This window comes from Podarcis gaigeae, assembly GCF_964106915.1.
Source record: "Podarcis gaigeae genome assembly, chromosome: 2".
Taxonomy (NCBI): Eukaryota; Metazoa; Chordata; class Lepidosauria; order Squamata; family Lacertidae; genus Podarcis; species Podarcis gaigeae.
Window position 1 is genome coordinate 102314876 of NC_139679.1, and position 25376 is coordinate 102340251.

The 25376-nt window shown below is 40.8% G+C and overlaps 1 protein-coding gene across 2 annotated transcripts in view; it reads right to left on the reverse strand.

The window, feature by feature from the left end:
* SYNPR (synaptoporin) overlaps positions 1 to 25376 on the reverse strand; it is a 148636-nt gene that overhangs the window by 37621 nt on the left and 85639 nt on the right. The window contains exon 1 of one of the 2 annotated variants that reach the window (XM_083725174.1): positions 24822 to 25170. The exons of the other annotated variant lie outside the window; for it this stretch is intronic. Within the exon in view, the coding sequence (XP_083581300.1) occupies positions 24822 to 24845 (24 nt within the window). The 5' untranslated portion in view covers positions 24846 to 25170. Of the gene's footprint in view, positions 1 to 24821; positions 25171 to 25376 lie in introns of those variants that run through there. 2 annotated transcript variants of the gene reach the window in all.

A 25376-nucleotide genomic window follows, 5' to 3' on the forward strand; every position in this document is an offset into this window, starting at 1 on the left:
AATGTGCAACAAGTCAGGTATGAAGTATTTTGAACATTTGTCACTTGTCAATTGCTATGGAACCAATTCTTCTTCTTAAAGCCACACTTTTGTGTGGGGAACTTTTCATGAGTAATTCTGATATGCCAACTTCTGAAGGCTGGAAGTGAGAATCCATGCACAGGAGATGATTAAGTTAGGAATTCCAGGGACAGAAACCGAATAATCTGATAAATGAAGAGGTAAACAGCGTTCACACTCATTCCAGTATGCAAGAAAAGGATATAGCTCAGCGAAGAGAAGACACTGTGCATGCAGATGATTCCCAGCTCAGTCCATGGAATTTCTAGTTCGAAGGATCCAGAAGCTTCTAATGGCCGCTTACTCTGCTCTGGGTTGACAGTAGTTGCAGTCCCTCGTGGGTTGCCCTCCATTCCCGGGACAGTAAGGAGTCATATCCCAGTGGGCGGCCGTTTAAATTCCCTGGCTGGCAGCATTGTAGGGCAAAAGGCGTGGCAAGGGGAATCCAAGTGGCAGGAGCCTGGATGGCAGACCTGAGGGCCGAAATCTTGCCCTGGTCCACTGGCCAGGGTTAAAACTGATAACTTCTGGTGGGCAAGGCATTGGTTGGAATCCTAGTCATCAAGGTTTGGGGTGAATTGGTGCATCACGCAACCTAAAGCAGGCACAAACTAAAGGGGTTTAGGTGGAAGTCTTTATCCAGAAGCCAAGCGTGGGGCAGATGGGCCACGGGGTCGGCCACCTCGTTCTTGGTAAGGCCACAATCCTTGGCATCACCCTGTTTAAAATTTAAGCCCTCTAGCAGGAGGCTGAAATGGATATACACCCATTGCCTGAGCCAAAGTCCATCTATATTTGCAATCAATAAAGTTGTGGCCAATTTCTATCCCAAATCGTTGTCTGTTCCTTTACATCATAACTGTTGCCCTCACACTGGGGCAGAGAGGAGAGAGAGGGATCCCCACAATGTGAGGATTCCTGCCCAAGGCCTTGCAGCCTCTACCAGTCAGAGTAAGAAATATTGGGTGAGCAGAGGCTTCCGGTTTCCGTCGCGAGCAGAAAGGGAGTGCGGAAAAACTCCGGAGGAGTTTTCCGAATAATGCAGTGATCAGGGGGGGTCGCAAGGGCACTGCGCCCTCCCAGAAAGCTCAAGGGAGAATCTCTTGAGGGAAAGAGCCCCAGCCGTGTGGATGCGGACCGCCGCTTTTTGGGTTTTTTTTTTGTTTAAGAGCCTGGAGTGACGAAACCGCTAGCATCAAAGGGGAAACAACGATCCTGCATTACGATGCCTCAGGCTCCCCCTGAAGAAGGCGACGGACCTCCAAAACCATAAGTGCGGAACCCTTAGTGTGAGTAGCTGCTTTTTACTTCAAAAACTTTGAAAATACACTAAGAGAACGTCAGATGTTAGAAGATTCAACTTTGGGAGTTTATCTCGATCAGAGGCTTAAAATGGCGCTGGCTATTAAGTAGCAAGGAGGTGGCAGGAAGTCTTTTTTCCGTTTGACTGTGTGAGCTATAAAGCCATAAAGCAATTAACTTGTGAGCTATAAAGCTATAAAGGAATTATCTTGGACCTTTTGAGTTACAAAGCAAATATTTTGGAATTCTAGAGTAACGAACATAAAAAAAAAAGCCTGAAATATCTCATAGCCACGGACTCCTATTCAGAGGAGCTGCCAAGATTTAAAAAACAGTCTGACATCGAGCCTCTTCAAGACGGGACCTTTGCAGGTTTAAATAGAGAAAAAGATCTGCTTATATGAACTGCCTGTAAAAGTATTTGGGAGAAGGACCTGAAAGAGCTGGTCGGTGATACTGGCTGGAAACACGGTTTAAACATAAAAAGAATTAGCAACAAAAGGACCTTTAACCTGTGAAGAACTGCGGGCACGGGAGAGAGGTCTCATTAAGACCACTACGCTTAGGACAAAACTTCACGAATTTAAAGTACAACTCCCCAGCTCGTAAAACCTTCACCTTCACTATGTACATAATTTAAATTTGTGAACATCTGAGGACACGGAAGAGAGGCGCTTTTAAGATTCTTTTAAGACTTTTACTGCTAAGATAAAACTTTAAGAAACAAAAGTATAATCACCCGCTGTATAAAATCCTCTTATTTACTACATATATTATTTAGTGTTCTTTTCTCCTCCCCTTTGTGCTCCCCAGTCACCCCTCCTTATCTTTCCACCCTCTGCTTTCCCCCCTCGTTTTTTCTCTTGAATATTTATCCTCCTTGCCTTTCTTCCTTCTCTCTCCCCTCTCTCCCCTCTAATGTAAAAATTTAACTCAACTAAAAACCTATTTAATTCATTCTTACACTCATTTTTTACATTTTGGCTATGGAAGGATTCTGAACTATCTGAACCATCTGAACAACATTTGAATTGGTCGCCTTGTAAGTTGCCAGATAAAACCTCTACGTTAGATGACAAGAAACTGTGGATAGAAAGTCATTGGAATTTGGACCCAGAGCCTCCAGAGTGCAAAAACCCAACTAACCTCTGGAAATTGGATTAAGCCAATCAAGTGGCTGAAAGTTCTGGAACATAGAAAGACTATTCAATTCCCCCTGGACTACAAAAGAAGGACACTATATTTGATCTTTGCCTACATCCTTCTAATTTTGGTTAACCTTCTCGGTCTTTAAATCAACTATACTAACATACTAACTAAACTTTGAGTATTTAACAACAAAAGGTTTTTGAAAACGTAAATGAAGTGAATAGTGGAAATAGGTATACTGAATTAAGAAAACGAAAGGTTTTGAAAGGGGGAAAACAAAAAAGAGGCTCAAAAAACAAAAAAACAAAAAAGAAAAAAGAAAATTATAAAAAAAGAAAAAATAAAACAAAATAAATAAGATTGTGAGCCCCTTTGGGGAGAGAGAAACAACCCATAGGATGTCGGGGAAAGATACAAAAAAAACCAGAGGTACCCCGGTGGAAAGGAAGGTATCCCGGCATGAGGAGGTCATAGATTTAGACATTCTATGGTTAAAAATCAAAGAAGAATTCAAACAAAGGGAAGTACACATGGAAAACAAATTAGGAGAACTGCAGGAGCAAATAGATAACAAAATAGAAAGTGTTGTAGGGGAACTGACGAAAAAGATACAAGACCTAACAGTCAAATCAAAAATATTTGAAGAATCAAATAAAAGAACACAGAAAGATTTGAGGGACCAAAAGAAAGAAACTGAGAGGTTAAAGGATGAAATAAAAAGTTTAAATAAAACACAAGATCAACTGTGGGACAATTTAGCTATGACAGAACTGCGCCAAAAAAAATCTTAATTTAAAATTCAGAGGGATAGTAGAAGAAGTAAATGAAAATATAAGGGAAAGAATAGTCAAAGAACTTGCAAAATGGTTACAGATGGAAGAAGAACAAGTAGCATATACTATAGAGAATGCCTTTAGAATAAGAGGGAAACCACAACAAAACAAATTAAAAAAAACCCCTGGAGATTGCTTGGTAATTTTTAATACCATTGAAATGAAGAATACAATATTAAGAACGAGCTTTAAAAGAAAGTTAGTGATTGGAGACCGCCCAATCATTATTTTCAAAGAAATTCCAGTTAGGATTCTCCGCAAAAGGGAAGGATATACTCAGCTGACAAGTGTGTTGAAAAGGAATGCAATCCAATATAAATGGGAATTCCCAGAAGGGGTTTCTTTCTATTACAAGAATAAAAAATTCAAGTTGACAGATAAACTTGAAGCAGAAAAGTTCCTGAGAAGATACGAAAAAGATTTGGGTAGAGAGGAGGCAAGACAACGAGGAGGTGACCTGGTTGTGGGGGGGGGTTGGGGGGGACGGAGCCGGGGGTGGGGGTGGGGGGTCAGAGGAGGAAACGGAGGATTCAAAGTCGGAGGAAGAAGAAGAAGGAGAAGGCAGAGAATCTAAAAGAAGGAATAATACCAGATTATAAAGCAGAAATAAGGATAAAGTGAACCTAGCAATAACCCAAAATGTCTCTTAAGTTTTTTTCGTGGAATGTGAACAGCTTTAACGATAAGTTCAAGAGAAATAAATTTGAAAAGATTATAAAGAAAAAAAACATTGATGTCATTTGTTGCCAAGAAACCCATGTTGCTAAAAAACACAAGCATATTCTAATAAATAAAAGGTTGGGAATAGAATTTATCAATTCAGATTCTAAGAAAAAGAGAGGAGTAGTAATTTATGCGAAAGAGAAATTAGAACCCAAACAAATATGCAAGGATGAGGAAGGAAGAATCTTAGGAATCCAAATTAATTACCAGGGAGAGAGAATAAATGTGATAACAGTCTATGCCCCAAACTCAAACAGAATGGAGTTTTTTTAAAAAAAATGGAACAACTTTTATTAGATTTAGATAACAACAAACTAGTCCTACTTGGAGATTTAAACGCGGTGCCGACACCAGAATTAGATAGAAACACAAGGGAAAAAAATTTAAATCAAGGGAAATTACCAAAATCGTTCAATGATTTGGAAGAAAATCTGGACTTAATAGATATATGGAGATATAGAAACCCCACAACGAAACAATTTACCCACTTCTCTGAACCACACCAGAGTTGGAGCAGACTGGATCAAATATGGATTTCGAGAGAATTAGTAATAAGAACGGAGAGATGTGAAATTTTACCCAGAACTTTATCGGATCACAGCCCAATAACATTACAATTAAAATGGAAGACCCAAGGTCTGTACAGATGGAGAATGAATGACTACCTATTTGAAAAAGAAGAAGTGATCGAAAAAGCAAAAACCACTATAAAAGATTATTTTGCTTTAAATATTAACAAAGAGACTGGAATAGATACAGTATGGGATGCCAGTAAGGCAGTGTTAAGAGGTCTCCTGATACAACAAAACTCTCAAAGAAAAAAGGCTAAGGAAAGAAAAAAAGAAGAATTAATCCTTCAACTGAAAGAATGTGAAAAAAATATGATAAAAAATCCAAAAGATGATTGCCATAAGCAACAATATAAAATGCTCCAAATACAATGTTCAACATTAATAAGCCAAGAGGTTGAATGGGGAATAAAGTTAATGAAACAAAAGTTCTTCGAATCGGCAAATAAAATTGGAAAATTTCTGGCGTGGCAACTGAGGAAAAGAAGAAAATGTAGCATCATAAACAAAATAAAAGTAGATGAGCAAGTTCTGGAAGACCCTAAAGTAATAAAAAAGCACTTCCTTAAATTTTATATGAACTTATACAAAAGAGAAGAAGAAGATTTAACGAACATTATAAAATACCTAGAAGAAAATAGTCAAAAAAAAAAATAACAGAAGAAGAAAGAACCGCCTTAAACAGACCTATAAAAATAGAGGAAATTCGAGAAGCGATCAAGAGGATGAAATTAGGAAAAGCCCCAGGACCAGATGGTTTATCAGCTAAATATTACAAGGTCCTAGAGGAATATATAACACCAGTACTATGTGACGTTATGAATGAGATATTAAGAGGAGGAAAAATGCCAACATCCTGGAAAGAAGTCTACATTACTTTGATCCCGAAACCAGATTCAGATAAACTTAATATTAAGAATTACAGACCGATTTCACTACTGAACAATGATTATAAAATCTTTGCAGACATAATGGCACATAGACTTAAAAAATGTTTAATTAACCTTATACACAGTGATCAGGCCGGCTTCCTTCCTAATAGACAAATAAAAGACAACATCAGACACACAATAGACATTATTGAATATCTAGAATGTCATAACGAAATCCCTGCCGCTTTAATGTTCGTCGACGCCGAGAAGGCTTTCGATAATGTCTCCTGGGGTTTTCTAATAAAATGTCTGGAAAAAACAGGGATAGAGGGCACATTCCTAGAAGGAGTTAGAGCAATATACACACAACAAAGAGCCAGATTAATTATAAATAACAACCTGACAGAACAGTTTGAAATAGCAAAAGGTACTCGACAGGGGTGCCCTCTATCACCGCTGTTGTTTATCATAGTCTTAGAGACAATTACAAATAAGATAAGGAAAACCCCAGAGATCCGTGGTATAAAAATCGGCGCGAATGAACATAAATTGAAAACATATGCAGATGACCTTATGCTGTCATTGGAAGAACCAAAGGAGAGCATCGGCAAAGTTATAAAATTACTAGAAGAATTTGGAAAATTATCGGGATTTAAATTGAACAAAGAAAAAACCAAAATAATGACTAAAAATATGAAAGAAGACACCATAAATGAGCTTGAAAGACAAACTGGAATTAAAACAACCAAAAAAGTAAAATACCTTGGAATTTGGATAACTACGAAAAATATAAATTTGATGGAAAATAATTATAAGAAAACATGGAAAGAGATAAGGAAGGACTTGGATACATGGAACAGATTACATCTCTCGTGGATGGGCAGAATGGCGGCAATTAAAATGAGTTTATTACCCAAATTACTCTTCTTATTCCAGAACATTCCAATAATTAGGGGAATTGCAATATTTAAAGAATGGCAGAGACTACTTTCCAAATTTATTTGGCAGGGGAAAAGACCCAGAATTAAATTTAAACTGCTTACAGACCAAAGAGATAGGGGGGGTCTTGCGATCCCAAATCTGAGGTTATATTATGAGGCCGCATGTCTTTGTTGGGTAAAAGACTGGATCGTCATTAAAAATAGAGAGATGTTAGATCTAGAGGGGTTTAACTTAAGATTCGGTTGGCACGCTTATCTATGGCGAGATAAGGGAAGGGTTCATAAAGGTTTTTCTAACCATATTTTCAGAGGGTCACTACTGGAAGTCTGGGAAAGGAATAAAAAATTGCTGGAGCAGAAGACACCCTGGTGGCTATCACCAATTGATATTTTAACAATTAAAAAATTAAACATTGAGGGGGAACGATGGACGTATGAGGACTTACTAACCAAAACAGAATCCGGGTGCAGGATTAGACCATACGAAGAAATAAAAAATAAGTTGACTGGTTGGATTCAATATCATCAAATAAATTCAATGTGGACGGAAGACAAAAAGATTGGAATAAATGAGAAAAAATCTAGATTCCAGATTGAAATAATAGAAAGTAAAACAAAATTATTATCAAAAATGTATAACCAGTTGCTTGAGTGGGACACCAAGGATGAGGAAGTAAAGGAGGTGATGGTGAGGTGGGCGGTAGATCTAGGGTATAATATAGAGTTTGATAAATGGAAGGCTTTATGGTGTAAAGATATGAACTTTTCAGCATGCACGACACTTAAGGAAAATATGTACAAGATGATGTACAGATGGTACATAACGCCGATAAAATTGTATAAAATTTATAGAACAGGCGACAAATTGTGTTGGAAATGTAAGAGTAAAGAGGGCGAATTTATTCACATGTGGTGGACGTGCGAGATTCTCAAAAAATTCTGGGAATCCATCTATAATGAATTAAAAAAGATTCTCAAATATATGTTTGTTAAAAAACCTGAAACCTTCCTGCTGGGGATAATTGGCAAAGATATTAAAGAAGAAGATAGAACCCTTCTTCAATACGCAACAGCGGCCGCTAGAACCCTCATAGCACAGTACTGGAAAACAGCAAAAACCCCAACATTAAAGGAGTGGCAATTTAAATTGATGGATTATTTAGAATTGGCAAAATTGACTCAGAAAATAAGAAATCAAAAACGTACAAAATTTAGTAATGAATGGGATAAATTTAGAATATATATGGAAATAGAGACAAGGGGAAAATCAAAAGTTAATCAGAAATATATATGTATCTTAAAAAAAAAATCACAGTAGGCATGAGATAACGCTTACTACGTTATAAATTTTATTTTGGAATAGATACAGCAGAAAGATAATTAAGATAACATTATCCGAAATCGAGATAAAGGGAAGTCGATCAATGTTGTTGTAAAATTAATGTAAGTCGTGTCGTTTATGTTGTACGTATTTTATGTTCTTTTTCTTTTCTTTCTTTTCTTTTTATGTTTATTTCATTTACTTTTGTCTGTTGTATGTCTGTGAAATATATTTATGCAAAACTTAATAAAAATATTAAAAAAAGAAAGAAAAAAGAAATATTGGGTGAGATGAGCCAGAAATCAGAGCTGGTATAAGGATGCTTCATATACATACAGAAGCAGACGCAGTGCACCAGCTTTCACCTAACCTGTGACTAGGAGGCAGAGTGGGAGGGGCAAGGCTGTAATTCTGCAACCCACCCTGGGGCCCTTGGGTGAAGGGTGAGTGAGAATGAAGTGAACAAACACACTAGTAGGAGCACTGGATTGGCTCTGCTGGCATGTTTGGAATGCACTATCCTCAATGCTGCCTCCCAACCTTCCCTTCTAACTCCCAGCGGTGACGTGCCTGACTGGATCAGTGGTGGCACCCCACCATGCTGTCTGGTGCAGGATAGGAGCAAAGTCAGACAGGCCGTTCAGCAAATCAGATACAACGACGACAGACTTTTAGGGCCATTTCCGCATTAAACAGCAACTCCATGTGTACCTTCAGCAGGGAGCCATAGCCAATCTTGGCTAAACCCTTATTAGGAATGTGCTCTTAAACACCTATTTGTTACATGTACAGTTTTAGTATTTACATTTTTAAAAATCATTGGAAACAAATAGGACAGCATAAACTTGCACCAAATGTTCTGGGTTTTAAGTGTGTTGTAGGCTCCAGCTGTTTCATTTGACATTGTGTAATCAAAGGAGCAGCTCTCAACAGTGTACTTTTTTATAAGTACTTGAAACAGTAAAAGGGCTTACACTTCTCTCCTTGCCTCTCTATCCATCTCCCAATCTCTATTTCCTCACTTCCTGTTCTTCCCTCAGACTCTTCCTCCTCCTATTGCTGATTTAACTTCCAAGCAACATACATACTATTACAACAGTCGAACCAAAACTGGTTTCCCCTCTCTTTTTTAACAAGAGTGATCAGCCTAAATAAACTGGGCTTTTTCTACATCTGTCTATCTATCATCTATCTATCTATCTATCTATCTATCTATCTATCTATCTATCATCTATCTATCTATCATCTATCTATCATCTATCTATCTATCATCTATCTATCATCTATCTATCTATCATCTATCTATCTATCTATCTATCTATCTATCGATCTATCTATCTATCTATCTATCTATCTATCTATCTATTTATCATCTATCATCTATCTATCTATATCTATCTATCTATCATCTATCTATCTATCATCTATCTATCTATCTATATCTATCTATCTCTATCTATCTATCATCTATCTATCTATCTATCTATCTATCTATCTATCTATCTATCTATATCTATCTGTCTATCTGTCTATCTATCATCTATCATCTATCTATCTATCATCTATCTATCATCTATCTATCTATCTATCTATCTATCTATCTATCTATCTATCTCTATCTATCTATCTATCTATCTATCTATCTCTATCTATCTATCTATCTATCTATCTATCTATCTATCATCTATCTATCTATCTATCTATCTATCTATCTATCTATCATCTATCTATCTATTTATCTATCATCTATCTATCTATCATCTATCTATCTATCTATCTATCTATCTATCTATCTATCTATCTATCATCTATCTATCTATCTATCTATCTATCTATCTAATCTATCCATCCACCCACCCACACAGATATACATATACACAACCATCTAATATGGTCCAACATGCTTGTGCACAGATCACACAAGTAATTCAATCGTGAGCCCAGTGACATTTTTGATGCTTGGCTTATTGGCAATCTGCAACGCCGAGGCCAAAACATACATTTTCTAGTCGGGACTGGATCTCTGCCACTCCTGAACTCTGCAGCAACCATGAAACACCACTGTGGAAGGTTGCCCAAAAGAATCCAAGATGTCAGGACCGGCCCTACCATTAGCCAGAGTGGGACAGACCCACACCGTACATACAGGTTGTGCAGTCACGGTAACCTGTTGTTTGGCTTATTGTAATGTGTGAACCAGGCCTATATGACTGAATACTCATGCAGGATCATTCAGTCTGCATCATACATTCTACAGCGGTACAGTCCAAGAACACTTTTACCATCCGATGAGGTGTTTTCCTTTGGGAAACCAAGATTTTCCTGCACTTGCACCAGGAACATTATTGAGGGGCATAGGCCAATATTTAGATTTTGGGGAGGTTGTGGAAATTGCCCTTATTTACATGGGCCACCTGTTGCTCAAAGCTTCTATTTCAAAGTTATCTTCTTAAGAACATAAGAACCTTTTGGATGAGGTCAATGGCCCATCTACGCTAGCATCCTGCTCTTACAGAGGTCAGCCAGATGCCTGTGGGAAGCCCACAAACATGACCCAAACAAAAAACCACTCTCCCCTCCAGTGGGTTTTCCAACATCTGGAATTCAGAAGCATTACTGCCTCTGATCATGCACTCAGAGCATAGCCAGCTTAGCTAGTGGCCAGTTATAGCCTTATTCTCCACGAATTTATCTAATCCCTTTTAAAAGCCATGTGTGTGTCTTCATTTCTGTTACTTTCCATTAAAGGGTTCCCTGAATGCTGCCTTTAACGGCAGACGCTCCAATTTAGTACTTCACGTTTTAAGATGAAAACCACTTAATATGATTCTTAAATCGATGGATGATGGCACTTGGCGCTGTGAATATTTTAAACTGAGTAACCATCATGTTCTAATAATTTTACTTGCATAATAGTTTAATTCCAGGGAGACAATTTTCCATCTTTTCCTTTGAAGAAAAGCTTTATCTTAATCATCTCCCATTGATTATTTTAAAATAACCATTCCCCCCTCTCCCTTCAACACACCATTTAGCTTAACCACATAATGGAATACTAGTACTCCTCCTCTCTCATTATATTTTAATAGAAATAGAATAAAACTCAATTGTATTCTAATCTAAACTATTAAGATGCTTGCAGGTTCCTTGGTATGTCCAGAGGGCATTTATCTGCAATGGAAAACTGAGCTATTCCCCCCCCCCCACACACGCACCCTTCCAATTCAGAAAACAGCTCTATTCCAAGCAAAACTGGATTCTGTCATACCTTTAAGGATGCTTTTGGGAGTGTGATGGAGACCCATTCTCCATCTCCCAGGAGGCCTCCATACCTTCTGCTTCCCCTCTGTCATCCAACCTCCTCAGCCTTCCTCCAATTACCAGGCATGGTGAGATGGAGGAAGGCTTCCTGGCATCTGGTACATTGCTATGGCTGTGAGTCAGGTGCAAGCCAGGAGTGCTGGGAAATGCAGATCCCAGCAGGAAGGACTTGCTGTTCACTGGATTGGATTTGAAGCTTGCATGCCGCTCCTTTGACCTTGCCTGATATTATAAATGCTACTGCTGCAACAATGCTTACCTATTTATTTCAATAATTTGTATGCCACTTAATCAATATTGTCCCTAAATGGTGTACAGGACACCTAATACAACAAGACTACAGATGAGTTGCAAGTATAAAAATATAAACTTTTTGCTTTAAGTGCACCCAGAAACCTGGCTATGATAGTTTCAGTTTTCAGCATCCTGGAAGCTTCATTTCCATATGATGTATTTGTTTTTTGTTTTTATATATATAATTTTTATTAAGTTTTCTATATTTCATTATAGAAAAAAACAATCCATAACTTTAAGCATTGCTTAAATAAAGCATCACCTTCCTTCCCTCCCTCTGACAGACCTCCACACACCTTTACCAATTTCTTCGCATACCTATATCCACTTTTTTACCTTATATCAATCTTTTAGCAATCACCTTCTTATATGTAAATCAGCTCCTTAATTTCCCATTACCAAACATTTCAACTCAAACCTACAAGTGTTTTCAACTGTTTACAATTTTCTTTCATATAAAGTATAAATTTGCCCCAGTCTTTTTGAATACACCATATGGTGTATTTGAGGTTTGTGTTTGTTTTTGTTTTTTTGTTTGCAAAAAAAAGGGGGGTTCCATTTTATTGCCTTAAAAATGCAATGCAACTTCAGTGATCCACATGGCTCCAATAGACATTCCAAGTATTTAATAAGTCAGAAGTTGAGAATGTGTGCTAACATGGGACATGATGCAAAGGACACTCAAGGAATCTGGATCATTTTGATAAGAGAGTTTAGGATAAGGGCAAAATGAGCTCAAGTCCATGGAGGAAACTTGATCAGCAAGAATGCTGATCAAAGAATCAAAGTGGGATTAATAGTCTGGAGAGAATGTTAATCCACGATAGAAGACCTGGTTCTGCTTATCCATCGCACACAGCTGTAAGGCAATCAGCCTCCTAAGGCACATAAACACTCTCTATCTTCTGCACAATCCACATGTGGTTGCCACCTCTCCCAGAGGAGTAAACGATTGCTGCAATTTCTCATTTGCATTTGTTGGTATAAATATATGTACATTTGAACTCCCCCCTCAACAGTCTTTGAAGTTGCAATAACCAGCACCAGATGCTCTGAAGTAGGTCATCTGCAAAGTCATCATAATAAAATGGAAAGAAAAGGAAAAATCTCCCTGCCCATAATGACAACTCAGAAGAGAAGGAAGCAATTTTAAAAGGACTTGATGTGTCCCTAATTCTGGTCACCTCTAAACCTTGTTGGAAGGGCCATATAAAGGTAAAGGGACCCCTGACCATTAGGTCCAGTCATGACCGACTCTGGGGTTGCGGCGCTCATCTCGCTTTATTGGCCGAGGGAGCTGGCGTACATGACTAAGCCACTTCTGCCAGCATGACTAAGCCGCTTCTGGTGAAACAGAGCAGCACACAGAAACGCCGTTTACCTTCCCGCCGGAGCAGTACCTATTTATCTACTTGCACTTTGACATGCTTTCGAACTGCTAGGTTGGCAGGAGCAGGGATCGAGCAACAGGAGCTCACGCCGTTGTGGGGATTCGAACCGCCAACCTTCTGACTGGCAAGTCCTAGGCTCTGTCACCTCTGAACGTTGTTGGAAGGGCCATAGCTCAGTGCTAAGATCATCTGCTTTGCACGCTGAATGTTTTTGCTTCAATTCCTGATATCTTCAGTTAGGGCTGGGAGAGATCTCGATTTAAAACCCTGGGCAGCAGCTGCCAGTAAATGTGAACACTACTGAGATGGGCCATTGGTCTGGCTCAGCAAAAGGCAGCTGCCTGTTTTACTATCACTCCTGCCAAGCGGACATGATGGCTGGAGCTTATGGCAGTTGGAGTCCATCAAATCTAAGGAGGGCATCCCTTCTTCTAGAGTTTTGAAGCTGACATCAATTGAAATGTTTCTCCTGCACATGGTTCCCAGGCAATGGTGCTCCATACCAGAGGCATAATATCTTAGAGCTTCATTCCACAGGGATGGCTCAGTTGTGTGTATCTGCCCAAGTGTCAGGGACCGTGCTGAGGAGGGCTGCACAGATGAGGAATGGTGGGAGCCTCCTCCTCCTGCTGCTCCTCATCAGGATCCTGAATCTTCCCTGGAGCAGTGGAACAGTATAGATTTGGAACAGTGGTTCGCAGAGGGACATAGTTCAGAAGACAAAAGTTGGGAAGAACTGGGTGGTGAACAGCTAGGAGAAGAAGAACCGGGAGAGAGTTAACAGACTCCAGTTCACTGGAAAGTGTCCAGCTGATCAGTCCAAGGTCACTGAGATTAGATAAGGTAGCTGCACAGAAGGCACAGTGGTTGCCAGATCAGGTTGCAAGGCGAGGAAGTGACTCGGGTGACTCGGGGGGAAGTGGGTGTAAACCTTAACTGGGAGACCTTTACTCCGAGAATGGACTCTTTGTTCTTTTGCTGTGATCATTAAAATCTTTTTAAATGGTAAGATACTATTTTTGCTTTGTTCTGCTTATCCACGGCCAAAGAGGAGGAGGAAGCCATTTCTCCAAAGCCTGACAATAAGTCATATGTGTGGTGCTGGTTGGGGCAAATGTATATGGCTTTCAGGCACTGTGCCTGCCAGATAGAACATTGCTACATGGAAATAATTCTCAGCAGCTTCCAGACAGGAACTGCAATGTTTAAATTCGCCTTCAGTCTTAGGGGACAGGGAATGCTACCGTAGTTCGGATGGGGCAGATATAGGCCAGCCAAATATATTTTGGCACCTGAGGCAAACCACAAAACGGTGCTTTCACCCCACCAGGGAAGAAGGAGTGAGATCTATATAAAGATCTACATTGGAGGAGACCAGCAATGTTTCCTTTTGCCAAGAGACCGCTGTAGAGGCGGCATTGGGGATGTTCATAGCTGGTCTCCAAGAAGCTTGTTCCTCGGAGGCCAGATCTGCAGTTTCTGTGGATCCTGCCACCTGAGGTGGTCGCCTCACTTTGCCCCTTGGGTGGACCAGCCGTGGGCAGAAGTAATAGAATGTTACCATCTCGGTTGATATCCATAGCTCAGAAGACAGCAGATGCCTGCAAAACAGCAGCACCTTGAGGCATCAGCTACCACCACATCCCTGAAAAATCCAGTATGTAAACAATGACTACAGAAGTAGTGTCCAGATCAAGGGAAGTAATAGTACCGCTCTATTCTGCCTCAGTCAGGCCACACCTGTGTCCAGTTCTGGGCACCACAATTTAAGAAGGATATTGACAAGCTGGAACATGTGCAAAGGAGGCTGAACACGATGATCAAGGCTCTGGAGACCAAGCCTTATGAAGAACAGTTGAAGGAGTTGGGTGTGTTTAACCTGGAAAAGAGGAGACTGAGAGGAGATATGATCCTGCATTGCAGGGGGTTGGACTAGACGACCCTTGGTGTCCCTTCCAACTCTACAGTTCTTTGATTCTATGATAACCATCTTCAAAGATCTAAAGGACTTTCACATGAAAGATGGAGCAAGATTCTGACTGAACATTAGGAGGAACCTTTTGACATTAAGGGCAGTTTGGCAGCTGAACAAACTGCTTTGGAAGGTGGTGGACTCTCCTTCATGGGAGGTTTTTCAATCGAGGTTGGATGACCATCTGCCAGAGATTCTTTAGTTGCGATTCTATTATTCTATGATTCCTGCATGGCAGGAGGTTGGGAAAGATGTACCTTGCGATCCCTTCCAACCCTACAATTCTATGATGAAACATTAAATGCCATTGTGAATTCCACCAACCACCTTCTGCTCTCAGTAGTTTAGGTATTGATAAATGCTGTTTCCTCCCAATTGCCAGGTCCATCGCCTGAACCTTTAACCCTCCTGTGTACAATTTCCTTGTACTTTTTAACCATCTTGTGAACCTTTGACCTCGCTATGCCCGAGAGCCCTTCTAAAGCAAAAAGCAACCATTTTACAACCAAAACACAAACACACAATGTCGGAAAGTTCAATTTCTTCGCATTAGACCCTATCAGTAGGCTCCACACGCTTCCTTTCCTCCCTACTGTTCCTGAGGAGCAAATGTACACAGACCAAAGGAGAACTGTGGAGGGGGAAAGTCTCTTCTATCAGCTGCCAAAAGCAGCAGGTCATGGCTCCCTCCAAAGAACACAGCACTGCCCTTGGCAAATTCCTGGGGTGGCCTTGGCTCCACTTGGCTCTGTGGAAGCATAACACAGCAGGGCCTTGCTGCTTCCACATTATGAATCCACACCTTTGGAAAGTATATCAGGACAAGGCCAACACATGAGGTTTTAACAGGTTGCATCTGACTAAATTATTATTTTATTCCTGTTTGTTTAATTTGTACACCGCTCTTCATTCAAAGATTACAGGGCGATTCACAATATAAAAATACAAAAATGAAAGCACAAAATACATGATAAAACACACACAAAAAACCAATAATGCTCCTACTACAAAAAACATTTAAAAGGACATAGAATGTTAATCAGCCAAAGACCTAGTTATAGAAAAACATTTTCACCTGGTGCATAAAGATATGAAATGAAGGTGCCAAGCAAGGCTCCCTGTGGAGAGCATTCCACAAACAGGGAGTCACCACAGAAAAGACCGTTCTCATGCTGCCATCTTCCAGGAATCTCATGAAGGGCCTCAGATGATGATTGCAGGGTCTGGGTTGGTTCATATGGGGGAATAAATCAGACTCAGAGTAGACCCACTGAAGCTCATGGATCTCACAACTAACTTAAACCCGCTGATTTTAGTGGGTCTACTCTGATTATGACTTTTAAAAAATTGGATGCAACTCATAATGTTGTTTTTATTTTTACTGCTTACTTCAACTTTGAATTGATTTTTGGAATTTTTATGAGTGTCACGCTGAAACCTATGTTTGGATGAAGGTGCATTTTAGAAATTCTCCAAGGTCACTGCAGTCACTTTATTTCATTTCATTATTATTTTTTTGTAGCAGCAGCTTTGTTCTTAGATTAGCAAAGTGATTCCCTCCCTTCCCTATTCCTAGAGACTGCTTTATACATCTATTGACATCTCTCATAGGAAGCTGCCTTACACTGAGTCCAGCCATTGGCCCATCTGACTTGGTATTGTCTGGCGCTGTGGGTTAAACCACAGAGCCTAGGACTTGCCGATCAGAAGGTCGGTGGTTCGAATCCCTGCCACAGGGTGAGCTCCCGTTGCTCGGTCCCTGCTCCTGCCACCCTAGCAGTTCGAAAGCACGTCAAAAAAGTGCAAGTAGATAAATAGGAACCACTCTGGCGGGAAGGTAAACTCCGTTTCCGTGTGCTGCTCTGGTTCGCCAGAAGCGGCTTAGTCATGCTGGCCACATGACCTGGAAGCTGTACGCCGACTCCCTCGGCCAATAAAGTGAGATAAGCCCTGCAACCCCAGAGTCGGCTACGACTGGACCTAATGGTCAGGGGTCCCTTAACCTTTACCTTACACCAGGCATAGGCAAACCCGGGCCTCCAGATGTTTTGGGAGTACAATTCCCACAATCCCTGACCACTGTTCCTGTTAGCTAGGGATGATGGGAGTTGTAGTCCCAAAACATCTGGGAGGGCCGAGTTTGCCGATGCCTGGTCTACACTGATGGGTAGCAGCTCTCTAGGGTTTCTGGCAAGAGGAAGTTGTCAACTCCACCTGGAGACCTCAGGGATTGAACCATGCAAAGCAGATGCTCTTTCACAGATCTCCAGCAGTTATTGTAGAGCATCAATTCCCCAGAGCAGCAATTGTAGATAACAGGAGGACTTTATCAAGAAAATGCAGTGGAAATTCACCTTGGGTGGAGATTTTTTCAAAAACCTACCCAAGGAAATCAGATGGGTCAGAGAGGGGAATAGGAGACAAAAACCCCAAAAACCCCAATCACCACACTGCCATATTTGCAACTGATGACTGTAAACTCTTAGTTATTATTATAGTAAAGGCTTCCATTGCATTATATTATTTATAATTTAAATTGCTCATTGGCAACCTTCAATTAAACCTAATCCAAGATGATGTCGAATTAATGAGGTTGCTAACTTCATTATCATCACGCTAGACGTTGCACCAATTGTGAACATCACAGTCTATTTTAACAACTCCTCATTAATTTTATGCAGGGGCTCTTTGGAGAACTTGACACAAACGTTTTGTTACCCTCAGTTTCTCTTATTCTTCTTCACTGGAGCAGAAGTAAAAAATATGCACAATTTTTTACCCATCCCATTCGGGTAAGCATGTGTAATGTTAGTATCTTTGCAATGCAGACAGTAATATGTTTCTTTCCTTGGTTAGCTGTGTGTGTGCGTGCTATATTTTCCAACACACTTCAGATTTTGCTTTTTAAAAAGTACAGCACACCATGTGTGATCTTTCCAGATATAGTTAAGGAAAATTCTTTCTGCTGTTATGTCACTTAATGGGGAATGAAATCGTGAGAATTATTTTATCCATCTATCTTTTATAACTTTACAACAGAGGAAAAATTAAGGTCCTGCTTAATGCAAAGCAACGTAAGACAATGTAAGTGTTAACTGGTAAAGAAAGCCTCTTGTAAGCCACTTTGGTACCCCAGGAAAGCAGGACATGCATTGTGGTTTTCCGACCACGCTCAGAACTGAGCACAGAATTGTAGAATTGGAGGGGTGGTTTCTCTGGGACGGTGGTGGCGATCTCCTCAAATATTTTATGGGGGGTTGGCTAGGAGTCAGCTCCAATGTTTGTAGCTGAGGGTAACACTTCATATATCCAAAGAAGTGCATTTTACAAAAGCTTGTCTTTAAACTCTTTGTTTTTTTCTGCAAGAGTCAGCTATCCCTGTGGGAAACGCTTAAATTTCATATCTCATCAAAAGTCTGGGTGAGAAGGAGTATTTTATCCTGACACCAAAATCATATATTAGCATTGGCACCAGGAAGACCTCTCTCCCTAGCGAGACCTGCCTGGCCCCAACACTAATATCACCAGTATTTGGAAAGCGCATCACTAAAGTCATCAGTACTCAGCAAATAACAAATAAATAATGAAAACATTTTGAGACAAGCCTTGAACCAAATATGAAACCAAAGATCAGAGGACCAATCTAAATCTTCCCCCTCTATCCCACCCTACCTCACCCCCTTTAGGCGTTGTTTTCAGCATGTGTGTCACCGGCAACACGCATGCTGAACATGCATAAGTGGGGAGATGCCTGTACCATAAAGCTGTGAGCCTGTTCCATGGTTTTCCTGGTGGGCTGGCACTGCCAGATGCTAGCAACCCTATTACAGGAGCATCATAGCACCATCATGACCTTATAAGGGTATGCTAGCGATTGGACCTCGCTGCACTGCCAACCCTGTGTGTGTGAGTGAGTCACACAACTGACATGGAGCCCAAGGCAGACAGCAAGTGTCCGTGTTTCATCCACCTACAGCTTTGCACTAGACACAGCCTTGGGGGACTGCATGCCCCCACCAGATCCTGCTGGTACCCCATGCCTTGTGCCAGAAAAAGTACAGCAAACATATGGATGTATTTATAAAAACATATTCTATGCTGCAATTTCATTTTTTTAAATAAAAAACCAGAGCAGTTTACAACCACTATATATAAAACAAGACCACATTAAAACTAAAATCACAGATCACTGGCTAGCTACTGCAAAAAAAAATTCTTTTTCTTAAAGGTCTGCATAAAAAAGAGAGTAGGATTCTATGTAGAAACTTGGAGGAGGGCCCTGTAGCTTAGAAACGTGCTTCAGATGCAAAGATCCCATGCTGAATCCCAAGAAGTGCAGTGAAAAAAATGACAATAAGGTAGCAAAGAGGGTGGGGTGGGTTGCGGGTACCTTGGAGAACCAAACAATGTCAACAGTGCTGAGTTTGATGGACCAATGGTCCAACTCCATATAAGACAACCTCATATGACCATAGACCTCCGTGTATTAAATATAGAGATGGTGATGGTAATACCAGTAACCAATTCTGGCATCTGCTTGCTTTTGGAGTTTTTCCCATAGGAAAAAGGCATGGGTGGAAATGTTGTGTTGGAGAAGTAGAGGGAAATCAGCATGGGATTCCTCTGGAGAGATTTAGGAACACCTGGCTCTTGGAATGTAGTGCCCTCCCCACATATCTTTCCTGCAACATCCGTCTTGATTTGTCTTCTCCGTAATAATCAGAAGAGCAGTCCTGCGGAGGAAAACGCTGTGCTGGAGCTGGCCCCGAGACAGGGCTGTCTAGTGGTGATGCTCAGCGGTTGGGAGGGGAGGAACATCAGCTCTCAGAATAGCTCGGTGATAACAGGGCTCAGCAATCGATCCTGACATATTGCTATTCAGTGCATAAATGATTCACTCTTCTTGCAACAAAAATAAAAAGACTTCACAGGCTTGCAAAGTGCCAAGGTACCATTATGGAACGTAGAGTGAAATAGAATCACAGAACTGTAGAGCAGGAAGGGACTTCACGGGTCATTTAGTCCAGCCCCCTTGCAATTCGGGAACCTTGCCCACAGCCATCCTTGGGTGGGCTCGAACTACCAAACTTCCAGTTAACAGCAAGATGCACTGACTCAGCGTGCCACTGGGAGGGATATTGTAAGAATCACAAAAGCCACTCTTGAGAGAGGGAAATGACTTTGGTGGAAAGAGCTTCGACTGGTGTTAGGATCCTGGCTGGGATGTGATGCAGCACGCTGTAAGAGCTACCATGTTACTTTGGATTCTTCGTGTAAAAAGAAAGAGCACCCAAAATGTGCAAAAAGTGCAGGGCCAACCTTCTCCAGTCTAGTGTCCTCCAGACTATGACTCCCATCCGCCCCATCCAGCATGGGGACAGAAAGAAATGGCATGCATTGATAACATGATTGAGGTTTATATTCATTTTATTTAACACATTTCTATACTGCTTTTCATCCTAGGTTTGCAGGGTGGTGTACAAAATAAAAACACAAAAATATGTAACATAGTAATAAACAAAAGCAATACCCCCATGCCACACACAGTTTAAAAGGCTGTATATTGCTTAATTAGCTGAGGGTCTGAAGAAGAGGAATGCTTTTATCTGGCACCTAAAGATATGTAATGAAGGCACAAGACGAGCCTCCTTGGTGACAGCATTCCACATTCCTTCAAATGAAGTGTGGTATACTATTGTGGGTTAGGGACGAGGGTGGCGCTGTGGGTTAAACCACTGAGCCTCTTGGGCTTGCTGATCAGAAGGTTGGCGGTTTGAATCCCCGCAGCGGGGTAAGCTCCCGTTGCTCAGTCCCTGCCAACCTAGCAGTTCGAAAGCACGTCAAAGTGCAAGTAGATAAATAGGTATCGCTCTCGCGGAAGGTAAACAGCATTTCTGTGCGCTGCTCTGGTTTGCCAGAAGCGGCTTAGTCATGCTGGCCACATGACCCGGAAGCTGTACGCCTGCTGTACAGCCAGTAAAGCGAGAAGAGCGCTGCAACCCCAGAGTCAGGGGTCCCTTTACCTTTATACTACTACTACTATTAGTAGTTGTGGTGGTCGTAGTAATTAATAATAATTAATAATTAATCCTTGGGGTATTGCAGTTCTGAGCTGTTTGGATCTTGGGCTCCTACAATGCAGAGACCAGACAATAGGGATAAAACTCCTTCTCTCCCCCCCACCCCCGCTTTCATTGCTTGGAAAGATTTAAAGAGTGACAAGTCTGCTGCCTTTTAGCACTGCATGCTAGGATCCCTTGACCTGGATGTTAGGACAGCACAAGGGGTGTGATCACACTAAGCCTTTTATCAATGGAACACAGCAGGGAAATTTCATGGTATCAGAAGGGGGGGAATGACACTCCAGTGGCAGCAACTGTTAAGGAATATTGCCCTCTTCTCGGGAGCTAGTTGAAATTATTGTGTGATTGTGACCACCTTGAGCTGTATGACGAAAGGGATATATAAATACCTTAAATCAATCAGATTGCATTGTGTTATTGCATCAGCCAGGTGTGGGCATTTCTGTTTGGACAGCTCCGTTCAGACTTTTCTCAGGCCAGCTTCCTAGGATGTAAAGCAAAAGCTCTCTCTCCTCTAGCAGTGGTAGATGTAAATTGATGACACTTTTTAATTAGGAAAAGCTTGCACCCTAATCTCCTCACCCTTTTGGACTAAATCGCTCCAATATAACAAGTTGCCTGCACCCATCTGTTAACAGCTGCTGAAGCTATCAGAGTGCTTTCGAGGCATGCTGATACATAATGAGGCACAAAAGTTAAGACCAGGAATCGAGCTTCCTTAAAAACACCATGGGTAGCATGCAGAGCTTTTGACTGCAAGACTGACACTGTTTAACAGGCATACAGCACCTCATTCATGCAACGCACAATCCGTTTATGGAATCTGCTGTTATGGGACATGGTGGCGAGGAGCTTAGTGGCTAGCCTATAAATCATTGTGTAAAGGCCAGGTTTTTTGGGTGGGTGTGTAAAATTGGAATACTTTTGAGTTACAGGTAGAAGCATCCTTTTTGACGCAGTGTGCATGCTTGAACTATATACCCTACAAAGTGCACACTAAGCTTCAGCATGCCATTACACATGCTATTGTGTGAGTCACAGGTAGCCAATCTAGATGCAACTAGTCTACAAGCCCCATCATCCTTGACCACTGATCAGGCTGGATCAGGGATTGATGGGAGTTGGTGGCCCAACAGGATCTGGGGTGGGTGGGGTGATTTGGTTGGCTACTTCTAGTGTGAATGACTGAAGGATGCTTGCCCTGCCACCTACAAACCTGATAGTTGAGCCATAAGTGACTTGGTTGTTGTTGGCAGAGCAATAGGCTTTGTCTTCTATCCATCTCTGTGTGCAGTTCCTTCATCACACACTAGGACACAAGCACAGGTTCACTTAGCTCTATCTACATGAGCAAACAGAGAAGCTTTTCCATTCCTGATGAAGTCCACTAGCCTCTGCTGCCTGACACGCTCCTGGCTTTATCCCAGCTATGGTAATTTTTCAAATCGAAAGTTTTCAACTCTTAATGTAGCCCAAAACATAGTTGTGCTGTGTCAGAGGGCATGGTGAGTAAGGAGCCAGGAAGGTCTTCAGTAGACTACAGATGGTGCCTGTCTAATATTTCCTGGGAAGGAATTCCAAAGGGTAGCTGCCATCGCATTAAAGGCTTGAACCCTACATTGTGCAGACTGGACCTCCTGAGAAGATGAGATCTGCAGGAGGCCCTCACTGGCAAAGCACCATGACTGGCTGGATATCTAAGGGTGACAGAATCTTTCAAATAATCCCAAGCTGCACAGCACTTTATACACCAAAACCAGCACCTCAAACTTAGTCCAGTAGTTAACTGGTAGCCAGTGGCATTCTTTCAACAGTTGGCTAACATGTTGGTGTTATCCTGCCCCAGTGAACAGTTAAGCTGCCACATTCTGCCCCAGCTGCAGCTTCACCAGCTACAAGAGCCACTCAAGGACTTTAGTCAAACTGCAGGAGCACTGCTGAAACTTTTATATAGAGCTAGTCTAAGACGTCAGTGTGTTGACTCATATAGCAGTAAGCTATATATGTGTACCACCCGTGCTGGTTTGGTTGGAATAAACTTTGGGTAACTTAAAAAAAGAAGAAAACCCAGACACAGGTTTGTCACTCACCACCACCGAAAATAATGTGTGATATATCCTAGAGGACCAAGGTACAAATGGGGGTTCTCAGCTGCAAATGTGCAACTTGTTATGATCCTTGATCCACATCTCTGGATATCATGGATCTGATTGTCTTAGGTTTGTAAGGCATTGAAACTTGCACATATTGGGAGTAGTGAGGCAAAATATTGTATCTGGTTCTGTTGCAAAACCAAGCAAGTAGTTCCTTTACTGTTCTTTCGTCCCCAATTAAAGTGATCCCATGTGCATGGAATAATGTTCTGGATTCCAGCTACGGAAGCATCTATGTTATCAATAGCAAGATGATGATGATGATGATGATGATGATGATGATGATAGGCTTGCAATTGCTAAAAAGAACACTAACTTGTTTACACTCCATATAATAATTTTCTGAAATGAATGTGCTTGCTCATGCATTATCTAAAATATTTAGCATTTTTATATAAAGTTTCAGATTCTATTACATGATCACAAAAATGCTAATTGGTAACATTTATCGGCATGCGTTCAAATTACTGGTTTCTCCCTTCTTTCCGTTATGCTTCACTATCCTTTACACTTGGAGACCAGAAAAGGGGCACCCTGCAAAACTTATTAGCATTGATTTTGGCTGAAGCAGGTGAGACTCAAAGAACTTTGGGTTATTTTCGGGGGAGGGGAATCTACAATGGGACAGCTTCAATTTAATCTCCATTCTAAAGTTGCTCCCCAGGAAATTTGGAACAGAAGGTTTTAAACTCCCCCTGAAAACCACTGTTCTGCTATTGTTTTCTTTCTGATTTTCCATTTAAATCAATCTCATCTTCCATACTTTGAACAATGCCATTTGACTAATATCATGATAGCAAATGTGTCAGGGTGCAGGTTGATGGATTAGTTAAGTGCTGAAGGACAACAAGGAAATCTCTGCTCATACATGTATTCTGATTGTTAACAGTGCCGAGCAGTAGAACAATTAATGGACTTTTCTTGTACTTTTCAAACACTTGGCATCAAAAGCCACTATTTCCAGGAGGAGCAAAAGCTACAATGCTCATCATTACAATCCCAGAAATTCTATCGTGCAGCTTAACCACTTACACACCGCTAGTTTTCCTTAGCTACAGAGTTACTGTACTGTGTCATAAATGTACACAGTATTACAATGCTGCATATCAAAATAAATGCTATATCCTGTGACTACATAGAATAAAGAATGTTTTCAATGAAAAGGTAGTATACAAAAACAAAACAAAACACAGTGAAATATTTAATGCACAAAAAAATCTCTGCTTTACAGAAGGAATCCTGCATAGATTGTTTCAGATTAATAACATCTCCAAAGGTGCTGTTGATATGCATTGTGAGAAATGGTCAGCTGCTGTGATACCATCATTTAACTATTTTGTTTTGCATAATACTATCCAATGGCAGCAAACATCTGCATCAAATTAGAGTATGGCACCATGCAACCTTTCCTTAATTTTGATATTTTTTTCAATATATTGCATTACTTTGTTCAAAAAAACTGCATTACTTTAAGAAAAGAAAGAAAGAAAAGTAAAATATTCTGAAAACACTTGGGCAGTTCAGACCAAAGATTCAACGATAATTTTAAAATAAATTCTGCAATCTTTTTTTGTTTATGCACACATCACTACAGCTTCCTGAAGTGCAGAATAAGTTCACTAAAACAGTTCTCTCTCTCTACCCCAAAAAGCAGTATTCTTAATAAACGTCAAGGAAACCCACAGAAACAAAATCACCCAAGATCAGGGTGCAATTGCTAAGACAGAGAGACACAGATACACACAGATCAGTGTAACAAAGGTAGCTTTGGATTTTAAAATAAGAGTTCCTCTAGAGGAAAAAGAACATTGACTGGTTACAGTTGTTGTTAACTTACCGGAGCAAATATCACCATACACATTTACAAAAGGTTTTATAATCCAACTTCCCTCATCTGAAAGAAGACAAAATTTGGCTCATGCTAAAAATAGAGGCACCCCAAAAGCTCCTCAGTAGCCAGCAGTAGCTCCTGTCCCTGTTTTTATGAAGCAAATAAAAAGCAAGCAAGAAGAAGAAAAAATCAATGCTCAGGGAAAGTGAGATGATATACCAATCAGGCAGCAGCTAGAGCCTTATTTGCTAGAGGGAGGTGGGAACGGTGGAGAAATGGTCTCATGTTATTACAGAATGACTACACACAGTCTAAGGACAGGAATCTAATACTACTTTCTCCCTTGGTGGGAGAAGGGACCCGGCTGCTTTTGTAGCAAGTGTTCAGCTCTTGTCTAGGAAGTGCCACAGAGCTGCACAGATCATTGCTCAGACCTGTGAACGAATTAGCTTTGCTTTGTGGGAAAGGTCATTGTGGGGAACTGGGTCCTGGGCTTGTGCTAAATAAGCCTGAACATTGTTCATTCACCTCCGTGTTCATTTGAGAAGAAATTGTGGGGCG